At 41.2% G+C, this 20,027-nt stretch overlaps 1 protein-coding gene across 1 annotated transcript in view; it reads right to left on the bottom strand.

Moving 5' to 3' along the window:
* FAT4 (FAT atypical cadherin 4) overlaps nt 1–20,027 on the bottom strand; it is a 233,508-nt gene that overhangs the window by 104,158 nt on the left and 109,323 nt on the right. The window contains exon 2 of the mRNA XM_084627409.1: nt 1,134–1,265. Coding sequence (XP_084483535.1) covers nt 1,134–1,265 — 132 coding nt within the window. The remainder of the gene's footprint in view (nt 1–1,133; nt 1,266–20,027) is intronic.

The following is a 20,027-nucleotide window of genomic DNA, read 5'->3' as shown; positions in this document are numbered from 1 at the left end:
ATAAACTAGCATTAAAACAGTCATAGAAGCCAGCACTAAGCTAACACTAAAAGAGTTATAGGATTATTCTTACTACTGTCGAGTTAATTCATTATTTATTTAAATGAAAGGTGTTTGTTTTTTAATTATTTGATTTTCTAGTTTATTGGTAATAAAACTTGCCTGGTACACATGTCTTGACATTGTAACCTTTTGTACAGTCAACAGAAAGTCAATTAAAATGAATAAAACATTACAATTAACATTTAAATGACTTTCCGCCCAAAAGAAATGCATAAATCAATGAAATTACACATACACAAAGACTTCCAACAATATTGTAATATCATTACTAGGTCAGCCGTTCAGCGGGAATGCTTCCATTATATTCTTAATGGCTGGTCAGTTGTAATGTCTTGATAGCACCGAATCTATATGGTTGACCATCAGATGCTAGGAAAAGTACTTATGCGCAGTAGAGTTTTTCAAAGTTCTTTCCTTTCCCTTTTATTTTTGTAAAATTAAAGCCCATGGTAACAAGTAATGGTGACAGTAGCTAGATTCAGCCATAGAGTAGGCAAACACTTTGAAAGCTTCCCCAGCTTAAAGATACAGCCACCTTTGCCTAACACAGTGGTTAGTCTGTAAACTTTGGATCTGGCTTTGGATTTTGGACATTTCCATAGTTCAAAGCTGTTTGGATCTGAAATTGTGGTTTCAAACACTTCCCTACCAAAGAGCCTTGACCATGGGCTAAAGTGATAGGACTTTTAGGACCAACGTGATAGCCCAGTCTCTGTGTCAAGTCAGTGTGTAACATCTTTGATGAGAATGACAAAAAGGATGCTAACTAATACCAAACTATGGGTTGTGATATTTTTATCTGTACAACTGCTCATTAAAAGATGGACTGAGAGCATCCACTCATTTCACAGAGTCCTCAGGTGACAGCAACTTTGGGAGTAACTCACAACTATGATACTTCCTGAATATACTGTGGGGGAGGAGAAGGGCAAGACTGTACTAGAAAAAACCTGATTTGCACTTCTTGCTCAGGTGAAATTCTCATTACAGTTGTTCACGATCAGGTCAAAATATGTTCATAAAATGGTATTATTTAATATTCTTGTTTCAAATAAGAAACATTCTCTTACCTCATCAGCATCCATGGCTGTCAGCTGCATTATTTTAGATCCATCTCCTATATTCTCTTCTACAGTTAGATCAAGCATGTCTGTTGGGAATATGGGTGGGTTGTCATTGATATCTTGAAGTGTTATTTCCACCTATGATGCAAGAAAAAAGAAGAGTTTCATGAGTGCTGTATCTGTCAGACGTTGATTAAACAAGAGTGTTGCAAATCCCCTAACTTTGAAAAAAATCAGGTAAACTATGCCTAATCAGAAGAATCAGAACATTCCCAATAACAATAGCAACAACAGAAAAAGCCCTTAAGGCAATTAAAATTCCATGTTGTTATGGAATCCTCATAGGAAAGCCTCTAACATGAATAATGTTCGTTTGACTTGTTGATAGCAATTGATTTTAAATGGTCTTAGTCTACTTTATATTGGACTAGGTCCACTGATCAACTGTCATTGTAATCCTCAATGTTGGCCCCTGGAGGAAAACTGCCAAGACCTGGAGAAGAAGATCATTCATCCATTAAATGCTGCCTGATATAAAGATGAGGTGGTGTAAAATTCCCACTGAAATGTTTACATATTGGCAATTCTCAGTTCTCCGGAAGGAAAAATTCCCTTGCATTTTATATCCAACAGCATTCTGTTCTGCCCATCCCCCCCACAAGATTCTCTTATAATTGCAAGCACAAATTCCTCACTCCCTGCCTATTCACATCTAAAGAAATCTTATTTTAATATGTTGTGTTTATATACTTCACAAATATTAATGGTAGCGTCTGAAAGATTGGCCAAGGTTATTTACTCATTGTTCTATGTAAGTAAGATTGTTTAGTTCTCATAGGATTTCTGATGCTGAAATTCAAAGTTTTAGGGCTTGCTTTTTCCACTGTTCACTGGGTACTGCTTGCTAAGGTTCCGATAAAGAAAGAGAGGACAACAGCTGTTTTATATCTATAGTGAAAGTAAATGCTTCCCACAGGGCTCAAAACATTAAGTGGTCACCAGAATCTGAAGACCACCAAGGAGAAAACTGAGTACCTGGGGCAGGACTGTCTTTATTGTCTTTTTTACAAACAGGGAAAGGTAGATAGGTAAGCTAGACAGAAAGAGAAACAAAGAAATTGATAACTTAAAAGAAAAAGCAGATATGAAGAATAACTGTACTTTAGTACCTCCCTTTCCCATTGCCCACAAGGGATTTCCCCACACTTGATTGAGAACATATGGCTTAACCTGGTCTGGGTATAATCAGTGCAGACATTTGAGCTCCACTGTCTGTGGTTTCTACGAGCTCTAGTCAACTACTAGAATTTCTTCTTATACTCTGCTATCACCTAACACAAAGGCAACCAATGGCAGAATCAGTTTTATTTGATCAGGAGAATGAGCACCTCAATGGTAGGAGTTTGGTTCTGTGAGGAATAAATAGTTTTTGCCAATATACCCAGGGGCACCAGAATGGGGGGGTAGGAGGCTTACTGGCTGTAAGGGCAAGTGCAGGGAGGAGAGGCAGTGGCGAGTGAACAGGGAGTGGGGCGTCGGAAGAAGGGGAAGTGTAGGGGTGGGATCTCGGGAGAAGGGGTGGGACAGGGGCAGGGCCATGGTTCAGGCACCAGTGGACTCCCCACTTTTACGGAGCTTCTGCCATTCCTTAATCTACCCCATGCTCTGTATCTATCTGTGGCCTTACGGTCACTTAATCTGAACAAGAGTCTTCCCAACTCAGTTCATCTGTATTTATTTGATCTTGTTTCTTATTGTGTCTCTCCCCAACCTTACCTCTACGTCAGTTTCAACTGCCTAATTGTCCATTCCGCCCATAAATACCTTCATGCATACATGTCACTGGCAAATTTCAGTTTTCAAAACTGTAACCGTAGGTTTTTGAAAAAAAAACTCAGAAAACTATCTAAGGACCTCATTCTACAGGGTGCTGAGAGCAATCAGTTCCCATTAGCTTCAATGAAGTAAGGATATTCCGTTCCTCAGTGGACTGGTCCCTGTATAAGCAAACTACTTTTGTTTTTAAACACTTGTTTATGTATGCTTTAGAATTTTTAAAATCTTGTTTGAAAGCTTGTTTATAATAATTCTTAGAAAGTCTGAAGTTTAAAAATTATTTTATTCACCAGTATTTATTTGCTTTCAGATCTGTGCACACAGTGGTTTGTTATTGTAGGGTTGTTCATGAGTGTTGGGCTACTGGCATTTTTGTATGTAATTACAGAAGAGAACTGAGTCATTTTTATTACTAATAATAAACATTGCATGAACACTGTAGGGAAGCACTTGTTAAAAGTGTAGGTCAAATGTTGGACCTGTCAGCTTTGAGTGCCTTTTATAGAAGGCCATAATTAATTAATTTAGATTATATTTAATTTCTTTGTATATTTATTACCAGCATTGTATAGATATCTCCCAGGATGAGACCTCGTATGCCAAACCTCTACGAGGAAGCTTTTGTTGCCAGATTTAAACCTCTGAAAATAAGAGTTTGTAATAAATCTTTAATATGCTGACCCAACACTAATTATAGTGTCACAAACAATGACTCTAATTAAACAGCCAGAGAGATTTGTTTTCAAAGAATTAAATTGTCTGAGAGGTTCATTTTCAAAGAGACTGAGGCAGTATTATGACAATTACTCACAGAATGAGAAGGGAGTTAGTAAGAAATGGAAAATGAAGGATTGTTATATTTTATACCTGCCAGTCAAGTCATGGCCCTTGAACTGGCACAGGTGAAGCATGCTGTTGTTCTACTGAAACTATTAAATTTCACCAGCTACGGCTTGAAGGTACGGCAGCTGTGCAGCTTTGCAATTTATTTATTAATGCTACATATATCATGCACGGCTAATGTTTCAGCTGCAGGTGACATTTCACCACCAGAACACATTTTCACAGTGAGTGATTGTCCTTTGTAATATCAAAAATGTTTGTCAACTTTTGGCTGTCTTCTGGCTAATGACTTTGCATTGCAGAGATCCCTGATCCCAATATAGCTATTATCTACACAACATGCAATAGCAAGTGGGAGGGAACACAAATAGTTAGAATTGTGGGGAACAAAGTTAATTAATACAAGGACAGTTCAGCTCACTGGCATTCAGGATTATTAAAAAGAAGGGACATAAGATCCATAAGTCATTCGGGATCTTATCCTGAAAATTCAGTGCAACAAATAAATAGAACAGCCATATTTCATACTGACACAGCAGACATGACAAAGCAGTGGACATGTTGTTCCTTGACTTTAGCAAAGCTTTTGACACGGTCTCCCACAGTATTCTTGCCAGCACGTTAAAGAAGTATGGGCTGGATGAATGGACTATAAGGTGGATAGAAAGTTGGCTAGATTGTCGGGCTCAACATGTAGTGATCAATGGCTCCATGTCTAGTTGGCAGCCAGTATCAAGTGGAGTGCCCCAAGGGTCGGTCCTCGGGCCGATTTTGCTCAATACCTTCATAAATTATCTGGAGGATGGTGTGAATTGCACCCTCAGCAAGTTTGCAGATGACACTAAACTGGGTAGATACGCTGGAGGGTAGGGATAGGATACAAAGGGCCCTAGACAAATTAGAGGATTGGGCCAAAAGAAATCTGATGAGGTTCAACAAGGACAAGTGCAGAGTCCTGCACTTAGGATGGAAGAATCCCAGGCACCGCTACAGACTAGGGACCGAATGGCTCGGCAGCAGTTCTGCAGAAAAGGACCTAGGGGTTACAGTGGGTGAGAAGCTGGATATGAGTCAACAGTGTGCCTTTGTTGCCAAGAAGGCCAATGGCATTTTGGGATGTATAAGTAGGGGCATTGCCAGCAGATCGAGGGACGTGATCATTCCCCTCTATTCGACACTGGTGAGGCCTCACCTGGAGTATTGTGTCCAGTTTTGGGCCCCACACTACAAGAAGGATGTGAAAAAGATGGAAAACGTCCAGCAGAGGGCAACAAAAATGATTAGGGGACTGGAACACATGAGTTATGAGGAGAGGCTGAGGGAACTGGGATTGTTTAGTCTGCAGAAGAGAAGAATGAGGGGGGATTTGATAGCTGCTTTCAACTACCTGAAAGGGGGTTCCAAAGAGGATGGATCGAGACTGTTCTCAGTGATAGCAGATGACAGGACAAGGAGTAATGGTCTCAAGTTGCAGTGGGAGAGGTTTAGGTTGGATATTAGAAAAAAGTTTTTCACTACGAGGGTGGTGAAACACTGGAATGCGTTACCTAGGGAGGTGGTGGAATCTCCTTCCTTAGATATTTTTAAGGTCAGGCTTGACAAAGCCCTGGCTGGGATGATTTAGTTGGGGATTGGTCCTGCTTTGAGCAGGGGGTTGGACTAGATGACCTCCTGAGGTCCCTGCCAACCCTGATATTCTATGATTTTAAAATGCAGGAACAGAGCGAGCTCACAATGAAACAAAAAAGATCAATGCAATATTTCTAGATGTGATTGTAATAGCAATATTATGATGTTTTTATCTGCGGTCTACCAAGACTGATATACTGGGTCTATCTTTATGATTTATTTGTGGGTATTCCTAATTAGCCAGCCCTGTAGACAGTTGTAGTAGAAATTAAAGGTAACTAACAAGCACTAACCTACACACTGGACTGCAAACTGAAAGAACATTGGCATATGCCCATTAAAACTGATGTCACTGAAGCAAGGTACCTAAGAGAAGAACAGAAACTATTATTTCCTCACACACGCTCCCCACAACACAAACTGTCAGTTGCTTTGTTCTGTACCTTAGGGCCCATTTAATAACAAATACATTCAAATAGTATTTCTGCCTGTATTGGTCCTTAAGAGCTAGTACTTAGTCTTCTATTTGGAGCTACTGGGAAATATAGCGAGGGGGCGTGGCCTCCCTCAGAGACAGATGTTGGGATAACTGGAAGCCCCCCCCGGTGGGCAGCTGGGACAGGAACTGGAAGTATAAAAGGCCAGCCCTCCAGCTCAGTTGGACAGGAGCAGGACATCCCTCACCCACTGCTGGAGCTCAGACCGGACAGCAACTGCTGCAGCGCCCGAGATGTGTAGGGACTGCCAGAGCGGCTGGTCGCCCGTGACATCGAGAAGTTGCTGGGGCTGCCATTATCTGTTTACCCCAGCGAGATGGATGACGACCCACGGACCCCCCCATCAAACGGGTGTGTAGAAGGTAGCCCAGGAGAGCTGTGTTGCGGCTGGATTTCTCCGCTGACCCAATGGCAGACCACTCTGCCACTGTTAGGATCCTGGTCTGGGATTCAGCGGAGTCTTTTGGGCTTGTGTCCTTCTACCCCTGCTACCTCACCCCGGGGTGGCAGCCTACCCACCACAGGCCAAGAGGACTGCATTTGTTGGCAGTCCGCCAGAGCCAGGGCCCCCAACTGTTTGCTGCCCCGCCCTGTTTGAGGGCCTGGGCTGAGAGGCTCACTATTGCTCTGTCCTGAGTACAGGCCTGAGCTTCCTGACTTTGCTGCCCCACCCTGTTTGAAAGCCGGAATAATAGACTTGTTACTGCACTGTCCTGACTATAGGCCACAGTCTCCTGACTTTGCTGCCCTGCCCTGCCCTGCCTGAGGGCCAGGGCGAACAGACTCATTATTCTTCTGACCTAAATACCAGCCAGAGCCACCTAACTGCTTGCTGCATCGCCCTGCCGGAGCACTGGGGATTATGGACACTGCTGCTTAACCCTGACTGAAAGCTAGAGCCCCGGAACTGTTCAGTGCCCTGTCTGCTTGGAGGACCGGGGCTCCTAGACTCATTACTGGCTTATCCCGCTGAGTGGCAGAGACCCCGATGCATATTCCCACTAAACTGTGCTCTTCCAGAGGACTTGTAGCAAGGGGGTGTGGCCTCCCTACCAGATGGACGGAGGGACAGCTGCGACCACTTTACAGGAAATTAACAACTATTTAGGAGATACAAAATGAACGTAATAGATTCAATACTTCCACAAGCTGCCGCATGAGGACAGACGCTCATTGGGCAGTTGTGCCCACCAACTTTTTATAGTGTCTCAGTTTGAAGAGGTATGGGTAGTTCAGTGAATGACTTCAGTATTTATTATTTATACATTTATTGAGCAGATGGAGGGCAGGGAGGAAATACCATTCCAGATCAAATATCTAAGCCAATACGTATCCTTCCTGAATAAACTACTTTTCCCTTTCCTAGATATTCACCAACTTATATTTGCTGAAAATGAGCTTCCAGGTTTTATGATCTACCTCACAGGTTCCCCAAATATTAGATTTGTATCATGGTTACCTGTGTCACAAGCTGCCTATTCACAACAAAATAAAATCCCGATTCTGGAATCTTTGGGTGAAATCTTGGTCCCACTGAAGTCTATGCAAAACTTGCATTGCTTTCAGTGGGGCCAGGATGACAACCCCTGTGGACCTTAGCATCCCATTTATTTCAACAAGAGGTTTAGCGTACAAGGATTGCAATACAGAGTCATAATACCAGAACCAAAACTTGTTATTGTCAGTTGACTAAGAACCTGAATAGATTACTATGGGGGTAGGGGATGAAAAAGAATAGCCTGATTGATCTCTACTTTTCCATGACACTTTCCTCCTCACAAATGCACAGCCATTTCTTGCCAAACACTTAAAATCCAAGTATGTCTTTAGGATTCTGGAGAATGAAGTTTGTTTTCTTATTATGCAACATATCTGTTCTTAAGACAATACAATAATATCATAGTTCGGGCCTCATGCAAATATTTTTACTTGTTTAGTCCGTTGAACTCAATGGTACTATTCACATAAGTAAGGGCTGCATGATTAAGAAAACGTATTTATTAGAAAATAAATTAGTAACAACAAAAAGTCTGTTAGTAAAACTACTGACTTCAATTAACAGGATAAACTGCACCCTCTACACTTGTAATTAACAATGTCCACAGACTCAAGACTTGTTAACATTCTTACACTAATGCAAGAAACCTGCTCCTACAGCAGAATTTTCATCTATCCTCAAAATCTCCGGGCCAATCTGCTTGCTATGACAGCCTATGGCTTTGGATACTTTCAAAGCAGGGGAAATATTAATTAACTTGAACTAGTTAGGATTATTATTTACTGTTCAAATTAATCTCTTATGTTTTTTCTAAACAAATCCACATTATATTATGCCTTGGGGGAATAAGTAAATTTAAGTTTGCTAGAATGAGGTAAGACAGCATTCAGTTCAAATTTACTTTCCTTGCTTTGTTTTTGTTGTTGTTGTTGGGTTTTTTTAAATACAAATATGAGAGTAAGAATTCTTTTCTCCAGCCAAACAACTTCAGGTCTAATTACACATAAATAATCAAACTGAGAGCTTACTTCACAAAGCAATCAATCAGACACTATTTAAATAAGTAATCAGTTAGGGGTTGAATCTGAACTCATTGAAGTCAGTAGCAAAACTCCCATTGAATTCAATGGTTCGGAATGAGGCCTTTACTCAGAACAAAGCATGAAATGCCGCCTTTCTGGTTAAACTGTGTTGTTTCTCAGGAAAGCACATTTCTTCCCAAGCTACCAGTTGCAAGTGTGAAGGCTACAGCAAGCTTTAACTTCCTCTGTAATGATGCTTCCTAAGCAGGGCTGGCCTTACCATGAGGCGAACTGAGGCGACAGCTTCAGGTGGCAGACTGGGGGTGGGGCGCCACTAGGACCCAGAGTGTAGAAAATTGTCTGCTGCTGGGGCATATGTATTCTCTCTGCTCTAGGTGCACAGAGATGGTGGAGTTATGTGCTGGAGGAAGGAGGGCACAAGAGACATAACAGGCAGGCAGGAGAAAAGATGAGTCGGAATAAATAAAAGCAGCAGGAGCTGCAGGGAGAGAGAGGAGAGAGCCTCTTATGTAGCTCTCTAGTACCCCCAGGAGCCTGGACCGATTAACACCAGCTTCTCAGGGAGCTTCCCATTTCCTGCTGCTTCCCTGAACTGACTTGAGGAGAACAGGCAGTCAACTGAAGGAGTAGGAGCCAGTTAGGCCCTTATGACGCTGATCTTCCCTCAAACTCAGGCCCTGCTACCAGCCTGCTTATTTGTCCCCTTTAATTGAGTGCTGAGAGCCACTATAGCTGGCACAGAACAGCAGTCATGAGTGAAAGAAGGGCAGCATGCAAAAAAAGAAAGAAAGCAAAGGAAACTTTTCTATCTAAGCAGGAAGAAGCTCTCCTAAGATATATAGACACAAATGTTCACAGTGAACTTTCCGGCCCCAGTGAGGATGTGAGTGGTGAGAAGATGCCTGATCTTCCAGTTAGTCAGAGTGCAGGTGACCTGGCAGAGACTGCAGTATCCATATCTCCATCTCAAATGGATCTAACCATGCACATTCCTGAAGAAAAGTGTAGATCAGAGAAGAGTGTGGTGGAGGCACAAGAAACACCTGCTGCTGAGTTTAGTTCCTTAAGTCTAGATGATCCAGGACTGTGGACCCACTTGAGCAGTAGCCTGAGGGACTTCCTTGTACAGCATGGGCCACAGCAAGTGAAAAACTTCATGTTCCCCAAAGGCAATGAAAATAGAAGCTTCCATCCAACACATTACTGGTGTGAAATCCCCAATGGTGACAAAATAGAGAGGCCATGGATTATGTACTCAAAAGCCCAGAATGCTGCATACTGGTTTTGTTGCAAACTCTTCCAGTCTAATGTTCCAGCCACATTGGGTTCCACAGGATCAAAGGACTGGAAAAATCTGGCATGCCATGAGAAGGCAGCAAATCACCAGAGAGCATTTCATAGGTGGAAAGAGCTTGAGATGAGACTAAGGTTAAAGGCCACCACAGATGATCAGCATCAAGAGAAAATTGCCTCAGAGTCTCTTTACTGGCAAAATTTTCTGAAAAGGCTTATTGCCATTGTGAGAATGCTTGCTACCCTAAACCTAGCACTGCCTGGCACTTCAGATCAGCTGTATGTGCCAAACAATGGAAACTTCCTTAAAACTGTGGAGCTGATGGCTGTTTGATGCTGGACTCCAGGAACATATAAGAAGAGTCACCATCCAAGAAATGTATACCCACCACTACCTTGGAAAAACAATTCAAAATGAGATCATACAGTTACTGTCAACAAAAGTCAAACAGAAGATTGTTGCAGATCTGAAGTCAGCAAGATATTACTCAGTTATTCAGATTGTACATCTGACATCAGCCATTCAGAACAAATTACTTTAATGGTGCATTTTGTAACAACAGAACCTAGTGAAAATGTCCCTGCAATGGTGACCGTCAGAGAGCATTTTCTAGAATTTATTGACATTGATGATACTACAGGAGCTGGTATGACAAATGTGCTTCTTTAAAAGCTGGAAGATACGGGAATTGCGAGAGCTGACATGAGAGGTCAGGGCTACGATAATAGTGCCAACAAGAGAGGAAAGACAAGAGGAGCGCAGACACAGATTGGAGAGTTAAACCCTCAAGCTTATTTTGTCCCATGCAGTTCTCATTCATTGAACTTGGTGGTCAGTGATGCAGCATCAGCTTCTAGAGAGGCTGCTGAATTTTTTAATGTAATTCAAAGTATCTATGTATTTTTCTCTGCATCAACTAATCGGTGGCAAATTTTGAAGCAACATCTGGGAACATCCTCTCTGACACTGAAACAACTGAGTGCCACACTATGGGAAAGTCAAGTGGAGGCGATAAAGCCTATCAAACATCAAACTGGGAAGATAGATGATGTCATAGTTGCCATTATGGAGGATAATGCTATGACAGGAACTGTTTGTGGGAGAACAGTGGCAGAGGGAAATGGAATCACCAGAAACATACATAACTTCAAATTTCTGTGTGGCTTAGTGTTGTGGCATGACATACTGTTTGAAATAAATGTTGTAAGCAAGAGACTCCAAGGTGTTGACCTTGATATATATGGAGCAATGGAACAACTGGACAAACCAAAGTCATACCTATAGTCTTACCAGTCAGATGAGGGATTTCAGAACGTTCTGAAGAGTGCACAGAAGTTGGCAGAGGAACTTCACACTGAAGCTATTTTCCCACCCATTCAAGAATACAAGAGTCACTGAAGAAGACAACATTTTGATTATGAGGCACGGGATAATCCCATAAGAGACCTCAAACAACAATTCAAAGTTGAATTCTTTAACCAGGTGCTAGATTCTTTAACCAGGTGCTAGTATATTTGGGATGTTGTATGATATTCCCAAACTCCTCACTATACCTGAAGAAGACCTACACCAGCAATGCAAGGCGCTAGATACAGTGTTGACACATGAAGACATGTGCGATATTGATGCAAGTGATTTAGGTGATCAACTGAATACATTTCAGCAGGATCAACTCCAAAGGCTCTTCTGGAATATATGTGCACAGATAAGATGACCACCCTCTTTCCAAATGCTTTTGTTGCTCTGCGCATACTTCTAACACTTCCTGTAACAGTTGCCAGTGGAGAACACAGCTTCTCCAAGCTGAAGTTAATAAAAACACATCTATGCTCCACAATGACACAGGAGAGGCTGGTCGGTCTTGCAATCATCTCAATAGACCATGAGCTGGCCCAGACTGTGGACCTTCAGCAAGAAGCAGTTCAAATCTTTGCAACCAAGAAGGCACGGAAAGCACCATTTTGATTATTCAAACAGATAAAAATGCCAATGTTTACTATGCAGACAAAAAAAGTTACATTTGCTGTTCAGGTGTGTGAAAGTTAAGTTTCAGAGTAACAGCAATGTTAGTCTGTATTCGCAAAAAGAAAAGGAGTACTTGTGGCACCTTAGAGACTAACCAATTTATTTGAGCATAAGCTTTCGTGAGCTACAGCTCCGAAGTGAGCTGTAGCTCACGAAAGCTTATGCTCAAATAAATTGGTTAGACTCTAAGGTGCCACAAGTACTCCTTTTCTTTTTTTGAAAGTTAAGTGTTACTTAAAATTTTTGAACAAGGCATTTTAAGTTGTTAATTCTCCTTTATTGGGGTAGGCAGCAGAGCAGTCCCATGAGAGGAGTAGAACAGGAAGAAGGCAGAATTGAAACCTTTCAAAGTTTTGGCCCAAGCGGGGGGCATAGGGGCATCATTTGAACTCCCCGCCTCAGGTGCCAAAATGTTGTGGGCCGGCCCTGTTCCTAAGCAGCAATAGTGTCTCACTTGATGTATGACTGTGTCATTCACTGGAACGTTGCATGTCTTCCCAGAATTCCTGCACACTGCCATAGTTTTTGTTTTATGCACATTCAACTGTAGATCATATTCTTTGCCATACTCCTCTACAATCACCACAACTTTTCTATTCACAGTAGGGCAATTTTTTCCTATGAGGGTTAGGGTTGCCAGGCATCCAGTTTTTGATCGGACCGCCCGGTTGAAAAGGAACCCTGGCGGCTCCGGTCAGCACTGCTGACTGGGCTGTTAAAAGTCCAGTTGGTTGCCCACAGCAGGGCAGGCAGAGTGCCTGCCAGGCACTGCATGGCTTGCAGAATGCTGCCAGCTTCTTCCTCTGGCTTCTAGGTGAGGGAGCAGCCACAGGGATTCCAAGCACCACCTGGAGCTTGTACTCCGCACTCCCTCCTGTACCCCAAACTCCTCATCTCCAGCCCCATCCCAGAGCCCACACCCCCAGGCAGAGCCTTCACCCTCTCCCGCACCCCTGCCCCAGCCTAAAGTCCCCTCCTGCACCTTGAACTCCTCATTTCTGGCCCTAGCCCAGAGCCCATACCACCTCCCATACCCCAACCTCCTGCCAAAGCATAGAGCCCCCTCCTGCACCCCAAACCCTCATCTACCAGAGCCCACACCCCCCTTTTTACCCCAACCCAGTGAAAATGAGTGAGTGAGCGAGGGTGGGGGAGAGTGACCGATGGAGGGAGGGGCATGGAGTGAGCAGGGGTGGGTCTCAGAAAAGGGGTGGGATGGGTGTGACCTCGGTGAAAGGGCGGGGCAGGGGCGGTGCAAGGTTGTTCAGTTTTCTGCAAATAGACAGTTGGCAATCCTAATGAGGGTACATAGAGAGAACAGTCTTCTTGGGCCTCTTGAACACTCATGCAAACGCAGAGAGAATATGAACTGGGTGAGTGACCCGCCCATGCTCACATGCTTCTCAGCACTGAATCAGAGTTTAAAATATTTTATTTTGTCCCTCTGGCACTGATCCTGCCAGGCTTTCACAAGAGGAAATCCAACTTTCTTCAAAGGCAGTCCCACATAAAGAGGTCTTGCAGGATCAAGCCCTAAGTAGATTTATTCTTCATGCATTTTTTTTAAGTTATTTGTAAGGGGCAGGGAAAGTGTCAATCAAAGTGGCTTACCAGACAAAAGCCAGACAATATTAACTGAAAAAGATGAGTGTCCAATTTATATACATTATATACACTCAATTAACCTGTCCTCATATCTCTGTGATATAATCTACTGAATTATTAAATGGCTGCTGGAAAGTCATGTTTTACATTTTTAGTCCAAAAGAACCCCCACTTCCAGCAACAAACAAAACCCTAGACAATTACTGCTGAATGGGCTAGACAAATTCCATGCTCAACATAAAATGAGTCATTTCAGTTCTGGAATAAAATTATTTTAGTGACCTAACCTACAGGGTTTATGAGCTACAAAGGTATGTAAAGTAAAGCAGAGATGCTTTTATCCAATCGCATTTGGAGGAAATGTGCCAGATTCTACCCTTACATAGACTGGATTTGGATGGAATATGGTCCTGTGTGTTTAAGTCTCCATAGGCCCATTATTTATTAAGCTTGATTTAGAGGTGAGGGAGGAGATTTAAAAGGTACAAAGTGAGAAACAATACATTTTTTCCCACCAAACTTTCCAACTATCCAATGAAAACTAGGAAACAAAAATGCCACAAAATGCTGAGCTAGTTCATGTGGCAGCAGCTATAGTTTGCTTGGCAGCAGAAAAAATATGCAGTAACCCTTCCTACCAACCACCATGTCCATTTGTGTTCTTGATCAGAATCTATGGAGAGAATATGATCGAAGAAGAAAGGAACCCCCAAATGTCTTGTTACGTGTCCAGTATTTCTTCTTTTATTAAAGATCAAACAAAGTGGAAAGCTAATTTGTGGAAAGGCAACTGATTTTCTTCTCTTAATTTATATATTGTTGCATGATGCTTTCTTTTCTCCATTTGCCGCAGTCATATTCCCTGGAAGTCTCATGAAATACCATCTAATCTAAAGATAGTATATCACGCACTGCTGTAATTGTTAGCAGAGGGCTCTTGTTTAAGCCTAGAGTTTTATAATGTATGACAGAAAACTCAAGCCTTTCCTCCTTTCTATATAAGAGACAGTTCTGGCCCATAATCTGAAAAGTTTTCAGTATGACAAGAAATAAAGATATTTCCAATCTTCAAATCTCCATAGAAATGCTAAATCAGAAAACAGAAGGCTAAATTTTGTTCCATTACACTGATCGGACTCAGAGCAGAATTTGGCCAGGAATATTTATTTCCTTCCTATCTCCATCTCTTTGGCATTTTTGTACTCGCAACAAACTATGGCTGCCCAATACTGCAAATACTTATGCACGTGTGTAGCTTTATTCATAAGCAATCTGAGGGATTATTCACATGAGTGAAGTTACGCACACTCTAAGTGTCTGCAGAATCGGGGTTTATGTATTTCCACTAAACTGTGATTTCACAAATATGACATTGACATAGCATCCAGATGCTAGAGAGAAGTAGCAGGTGCATCTTGATAGCTCAACCCAGGTACTAAGGGGGGTTAGAACAAGTCTTGGATGCAGAGGGAACCAGGGTCTGCATCAGAGGACCAGTATGGAAAATCCTAGAAACAGCCACGTTTGGAGAGAAAAATATAGCCTTATGTTTATTATTTTAATTATCCGTGATGCCAGGGCCTGGGAAGGTGATAAACTTGATCTGCAGGGCATGTATGTTTACAATTTTCAGAACAGGAGGGGAAGTCCACCTGCTTCTCATAATAGGCCTGGGAACAAGGTAACAGTTTATATTTTAATAAGGAGAGAGATGAGTTGATTAACACATCTGAATATTCAATTTTCTACACAACACAAAGTCCTAGGCATAGCATTAAGAATCACATCAGATTATTCTGCTGTGGGCCAGCAGGTTTTTTTAGACATAAAACTACGGCTGCTAAGAATCCCACTTGTAAACAGTGGTGAAAGGTTAATGCACAGGTTGCAGTTATGCTGTGGGGGAAACTATACTATAGGCCAGTAGTTAGGCACTCAGCTGAAAAGTGGCTGATCCATGTTCAAGAAACTTGAACATGGATCAGCCACTTTTCAGCTGAGTACCCTAATTACTGGCCTATAATAGGGTAATTCTAACTCTTTTCCGGCCCGAATAATATTTAATCAGTCAATTATTTAATTAGAGTGGAACAACTTCAATAGGAGAAACTGAGGATGATCCCCATCAGAATATCTCATAGCCCCATGGAGACAACTCCCTTGTAGATCCAGCCCTAAGTGCCTAAATCTCACTGAACGTCAATGGGACTTAGGCTCCTAATTTGCCAAGTACCTTTGCAAATTTTATCCTCTATGAGTGTGTTCTGGTCTTGCAGGATGTTAGCAGTTATAGCTCACTTACTGTTGCAAATAACCACAAAATGAAAGATAGGCAGCTGGATAAGTGTCCAGTTTATGACATGTTTTTCCTCCTACTGAGAGGGCATACACTGCCTTTGATCCTCAGTCCTTAAAACTTTAGAAATTATATCATACAATGTTCTGTCAACAGAGTGCAATTCCCCCAGGAAATAATTGGCACAATATCACACTTCATGTGATTCAGAAGTTAAAAAAATAACAGCTTGTGTAGTAGATTCTATCCTTAGGTCCTAATTTTAGTGTTTTGGATGGGTTTTTTCCCTTAACACCACAAAATTGTTTTTTTCTTTACGCTTTTATACAGTAAAATACCATTTTAGTAAGGCAATTTGACATTCTACAGTTGCATCATTTGTAGGAAGAAACAGTATTTTCTAAAAAAACACCCACAGATCACACTGCTTTCCAAATCCACAGGTTTAACTGACTGGTCACAAGAAGTAATAAAAATTAGAATTAAAATCACCTTCACTGCCATTCAATAGTTAAAAAGAAAAACACTTACTTTTTCTTGTACTTTTAAATAATGTCTGTTTCTAACCAATAATAATCTTAATACTGTGAAGAGAAGGTGCCATAATTTGTTTCTCTTCTTTTCTTTTCTTTTTAGGTAGCCACTGGGAATTACTCTGCCTGGAGTCTGGATTAAATGTTTCACTGCATCCAGAACACTTCATCATGTAGTATAGCCAAAATCTATTATGGTTTGCAAGTGACTCATACTTCAGCTATGAGAAGGCCATAATAAAGAACATTTTACATAAAAATGCCAAAAAAGTTGGTAACTTAATCTTGATTCCAAGTAGGCATGCAAGGTCTTTGAATCCAGCATACGCTTGCTTATGCAGACAATAAGGCATTGTCTGGAAATGTGTTACCTACTGTGGACACACCAAACTTTTTGCAAAATGAAGAGATTGTCCAGATGATTCCAGTGTATGAAAAATAAATGTTCTGATGAGAGGTTTGCAAGTATTATTGTTAGTAAAAACTTGCAATATGATTTATCTGCTCACATTGTTAGGAATCCATCAGTCCTTGGACTAAGCATTTATTGAAATCAATGACATTTGGAAGCCAAGATATTAGTCAGTGAGTATGTGTCTGATCAATTTAATCCCTGTAGAAGTGTATAGAAACAGATGAATAAACATCACAGTATATACAGACATTACATTCAGATGCTATTATTTGTACCATTTAATCCTAGAATGCAAACCATAAATAATCTTAGAAGCAGACAAAAATGTCTTCTGATACACTGGTTAATGAAATGAACATTAGACCCAGGGATTCATCCAAACTGGTCAGTTCCAGTGTATACTTCCTGTCTGAAATTCCAAACAACAATGCACTCTGTGCTGCCCAAGCTTGCTTCTCTGATTTAAACAAACTCATTTATGTGTTTAGATACTCTGTCAATTCAGTTCATTCAAAGATTTATTGTGATGTTGTGTTAAGTACCCTGAGGCATGGGGAGGGGAGGTGTCAAATACATATCTAAGCCCCATTTCAACTTCATTTTTGGAAAGGGCAAGTAAAAGCAAACAATTAAGGCTGTTTGAACTACAAATTATCTATTACTCATGCATGTTACATGTATGCAGTCATGGGTGACTTTATTTCTCAAACAAAGGCCATTACTTCTATTAATCTTAAACCACAAAATGTCTCCCAACATTCAGCTGCATGTGTTCCTGGGACTTTAGCGTGTTCCTTACCAGCAAAGAAATATGTATGAACAACAGGCAAAGCTGGAAACCAGCCAAGCCCTGCAAGAACAGCCAGTAGTGAGGACAAGATGAGGTTAGCTCCATTCTTGATACTGAAATGCTTTCGAAAGCTCCCTGAGTGTGTGGCGACATAATAAAGAGTTGGGCTTTGTGAGCTTACTCAGTTGTTTGAAAAGTTAGAACTGAATAAGTATTTTTGAAAGGTAAAAAAAAAAAATCATGTTGCCTTTCCAGCTTTTCCTGAAATCCATACTCTTTGAGTAATTATTTAAGTGCTATATAATTTACTGCTCTTTTTAGGAAGTGCAGTCTCTGATATAACTGAGGAATTAAAGACTGAGTTAAAGAATGTAATAGACAACCACAGAAATTTAAGAAACCTCTGGCATATGAATTTCAAGACACACCAAAACAAGCACAATGGTATATACATGGGGAACAGAAATAATCCCATTTACCAGCAAATGAAAGATAAAGATCAAAGTAAAATGAATAGTACAAGGAATAAAAAAGTTAACTAACTGTCACAAATGGGTTATTTTCCTCTCCAGCAGTAGAAGCAGAAACATAATGAAATGCAGAATATTTCATCAGTATCGTTAAAAGAAAAAATATGCATTTAGTTTTATTCCTAAAGGAAAAAACAGAACTTTTTTTTTCAAAAATAGTTAAGGTTGAAGTGTGTTTCACCAGAGTCCAGCTAGCACCCCAAAATATTACTCTTGCTTTAAACAAGTTCTTCATCTCAAAACAAAAGTTGAGAAGTCTAGAAATGATCAGTAAAGGGATGAAGCCAGATCCTAGTTTTATAATCTTTATCAGTCACTCACCTCACATGACCTCCACCATCCATCCAACCTCAATTTTGGACCCCCACCATTTGCAAAAATATACGCTTAGTGTTAAACAAATTACTAAAGACTCTGTTGGAACCCACTTTATGTGCCCATGTAGGGAATGAAGGGTGTTTAAGGCACTTCTTCAATCCCATTCTGTGCACAGGACAGAACAGCTACTATGGAGAAGCTATGCCTCTTCTGCACTGGTGGGGAGGGGTTGGCAGACAGGAGCATGGACTGGACAGATCCTTTGTTCTTTCCCACTCCACAGTGTGTCAGCCAGCACAACTAAACCAGTGTGGAGGGGAGAGTAAGCAGTGCTAGGTTTTGGCTTGGCAAAGCTTGTTTGCCCTCCAAAGTAAAGAGAAATCTTGGAATGAATTGTGACTTATTTTTCTGCACATGAATAAGAACTTCTGCTGACATGATGCATTAGTGTTGCCTGTAGTGTAGGTTATAGGTCAGACAGTGCTTCTGTCAATCATTTAGGGACAGCTTGTGTCTGTATGGCACAGCCTGGAGTAAGGTTAACCAGGACCCGCACTGCCCAGAGGAAGCACTAAGGGGTATTCCACTTCAGTGAGTGCCTTTTGAGCTACTGGGTATGCACAGGGACTGGTTTACTAGATATCAAGCTAGCAGGTTGTACAGGAGAACAGATGTATGACCCAGCTTCCTCCATGCCCCTTTGGTACACTTTTGTGCCCCCAGAAAAGAGGGAGAAAACAGTCCCTGCATTCCACTAAGCACAAATGTTGTAATTCTGCTTGGCTCTTTGGGAGAGACCCTCTGTGCACTGCTTTCCATTGCACACTCATAAAATCTGGCTTTTAGCCAATGGCGGTCTTACCTCCACTGTGAAACTTTGAAAGCATCAGACTAATTTGATCTTGTAAGACACAGTTCATTCCCCTAGATAAATGTAGTGATTTCTTTATGAACACACATGAATTCTCCTGTAGCTAGCATTGCTTCTGGTCAAAAAAGGCTCCTAGTCAGTTGCCAAACTGATACAAATGCCTGGCAAACACTTTCTTGTTTTGGGGGTAAAATACTGGAACTTTATGCATTTGGGAGCCATCTAGTTTATAACTTTGCATTTAATTAAATGAGGTGTATTGCCATTTAATAATATATGGGTTGTGAAGGTAAGCACATAGCAGTCCACGCCAAAGACAAAAATCCACACAAAAAACTCCCTTGCAATTCAAGAATGGAAACGCCACACTTGTAAATTAAATAAATCATCCAATTAAATTCACAAGTATGATTTCACACTAATTACATCATATATTACCACTGGGCAGTAGGACAAGTTCACTACAGTAGTGAAGTAAAGACTTCACAAACAATAGGATGAACCTAGTGGGAGTCACACAGAGAGCCGCAGCAAAATTATTGCCTTGGCGGTTTAAAAGATACCGTCTTATGGCTGGGAGGAAATTAAAAATAACGAGCTATGGGGCAGATTAAAGTCAGTGGAGTTGCTCTGGATTTACACAGGTGCAACTGAGATTGGAGTATAATTTAGAAAGTGGGGAGGAGAGGAAGAGCCTGAGTCCAATACAATAGAAGTGAGCAGATAAGATAAAGGGGTCACATGTAGAAAGAAACTGGCAGGATAGAATAAGCAGAGGAAAGGAAAAGACCAAGTGATAAAATAAAAAGAAAAATCCTGCACATCCCATTGACCTAGGACTTGGCTTTATATTGCAAAAACATCTAAGCTTGTCATT

This window comes from Lepidochelys olivacea (genome assembly GCF_965140295.1).
Source record: "Lepidochelys olivacea isolate rLepOli2 genome assembly, chromosome: 4".
Classification (NCBI taxonomy): Eukaryota; Metazoa; Chordata; order Testudines; family Cheloniidae; genus Lepidochelys; species Lepidochelys olivacea.
This window is presented reverse-complemented; position numbering and strand designations above follow the sequence as displayed.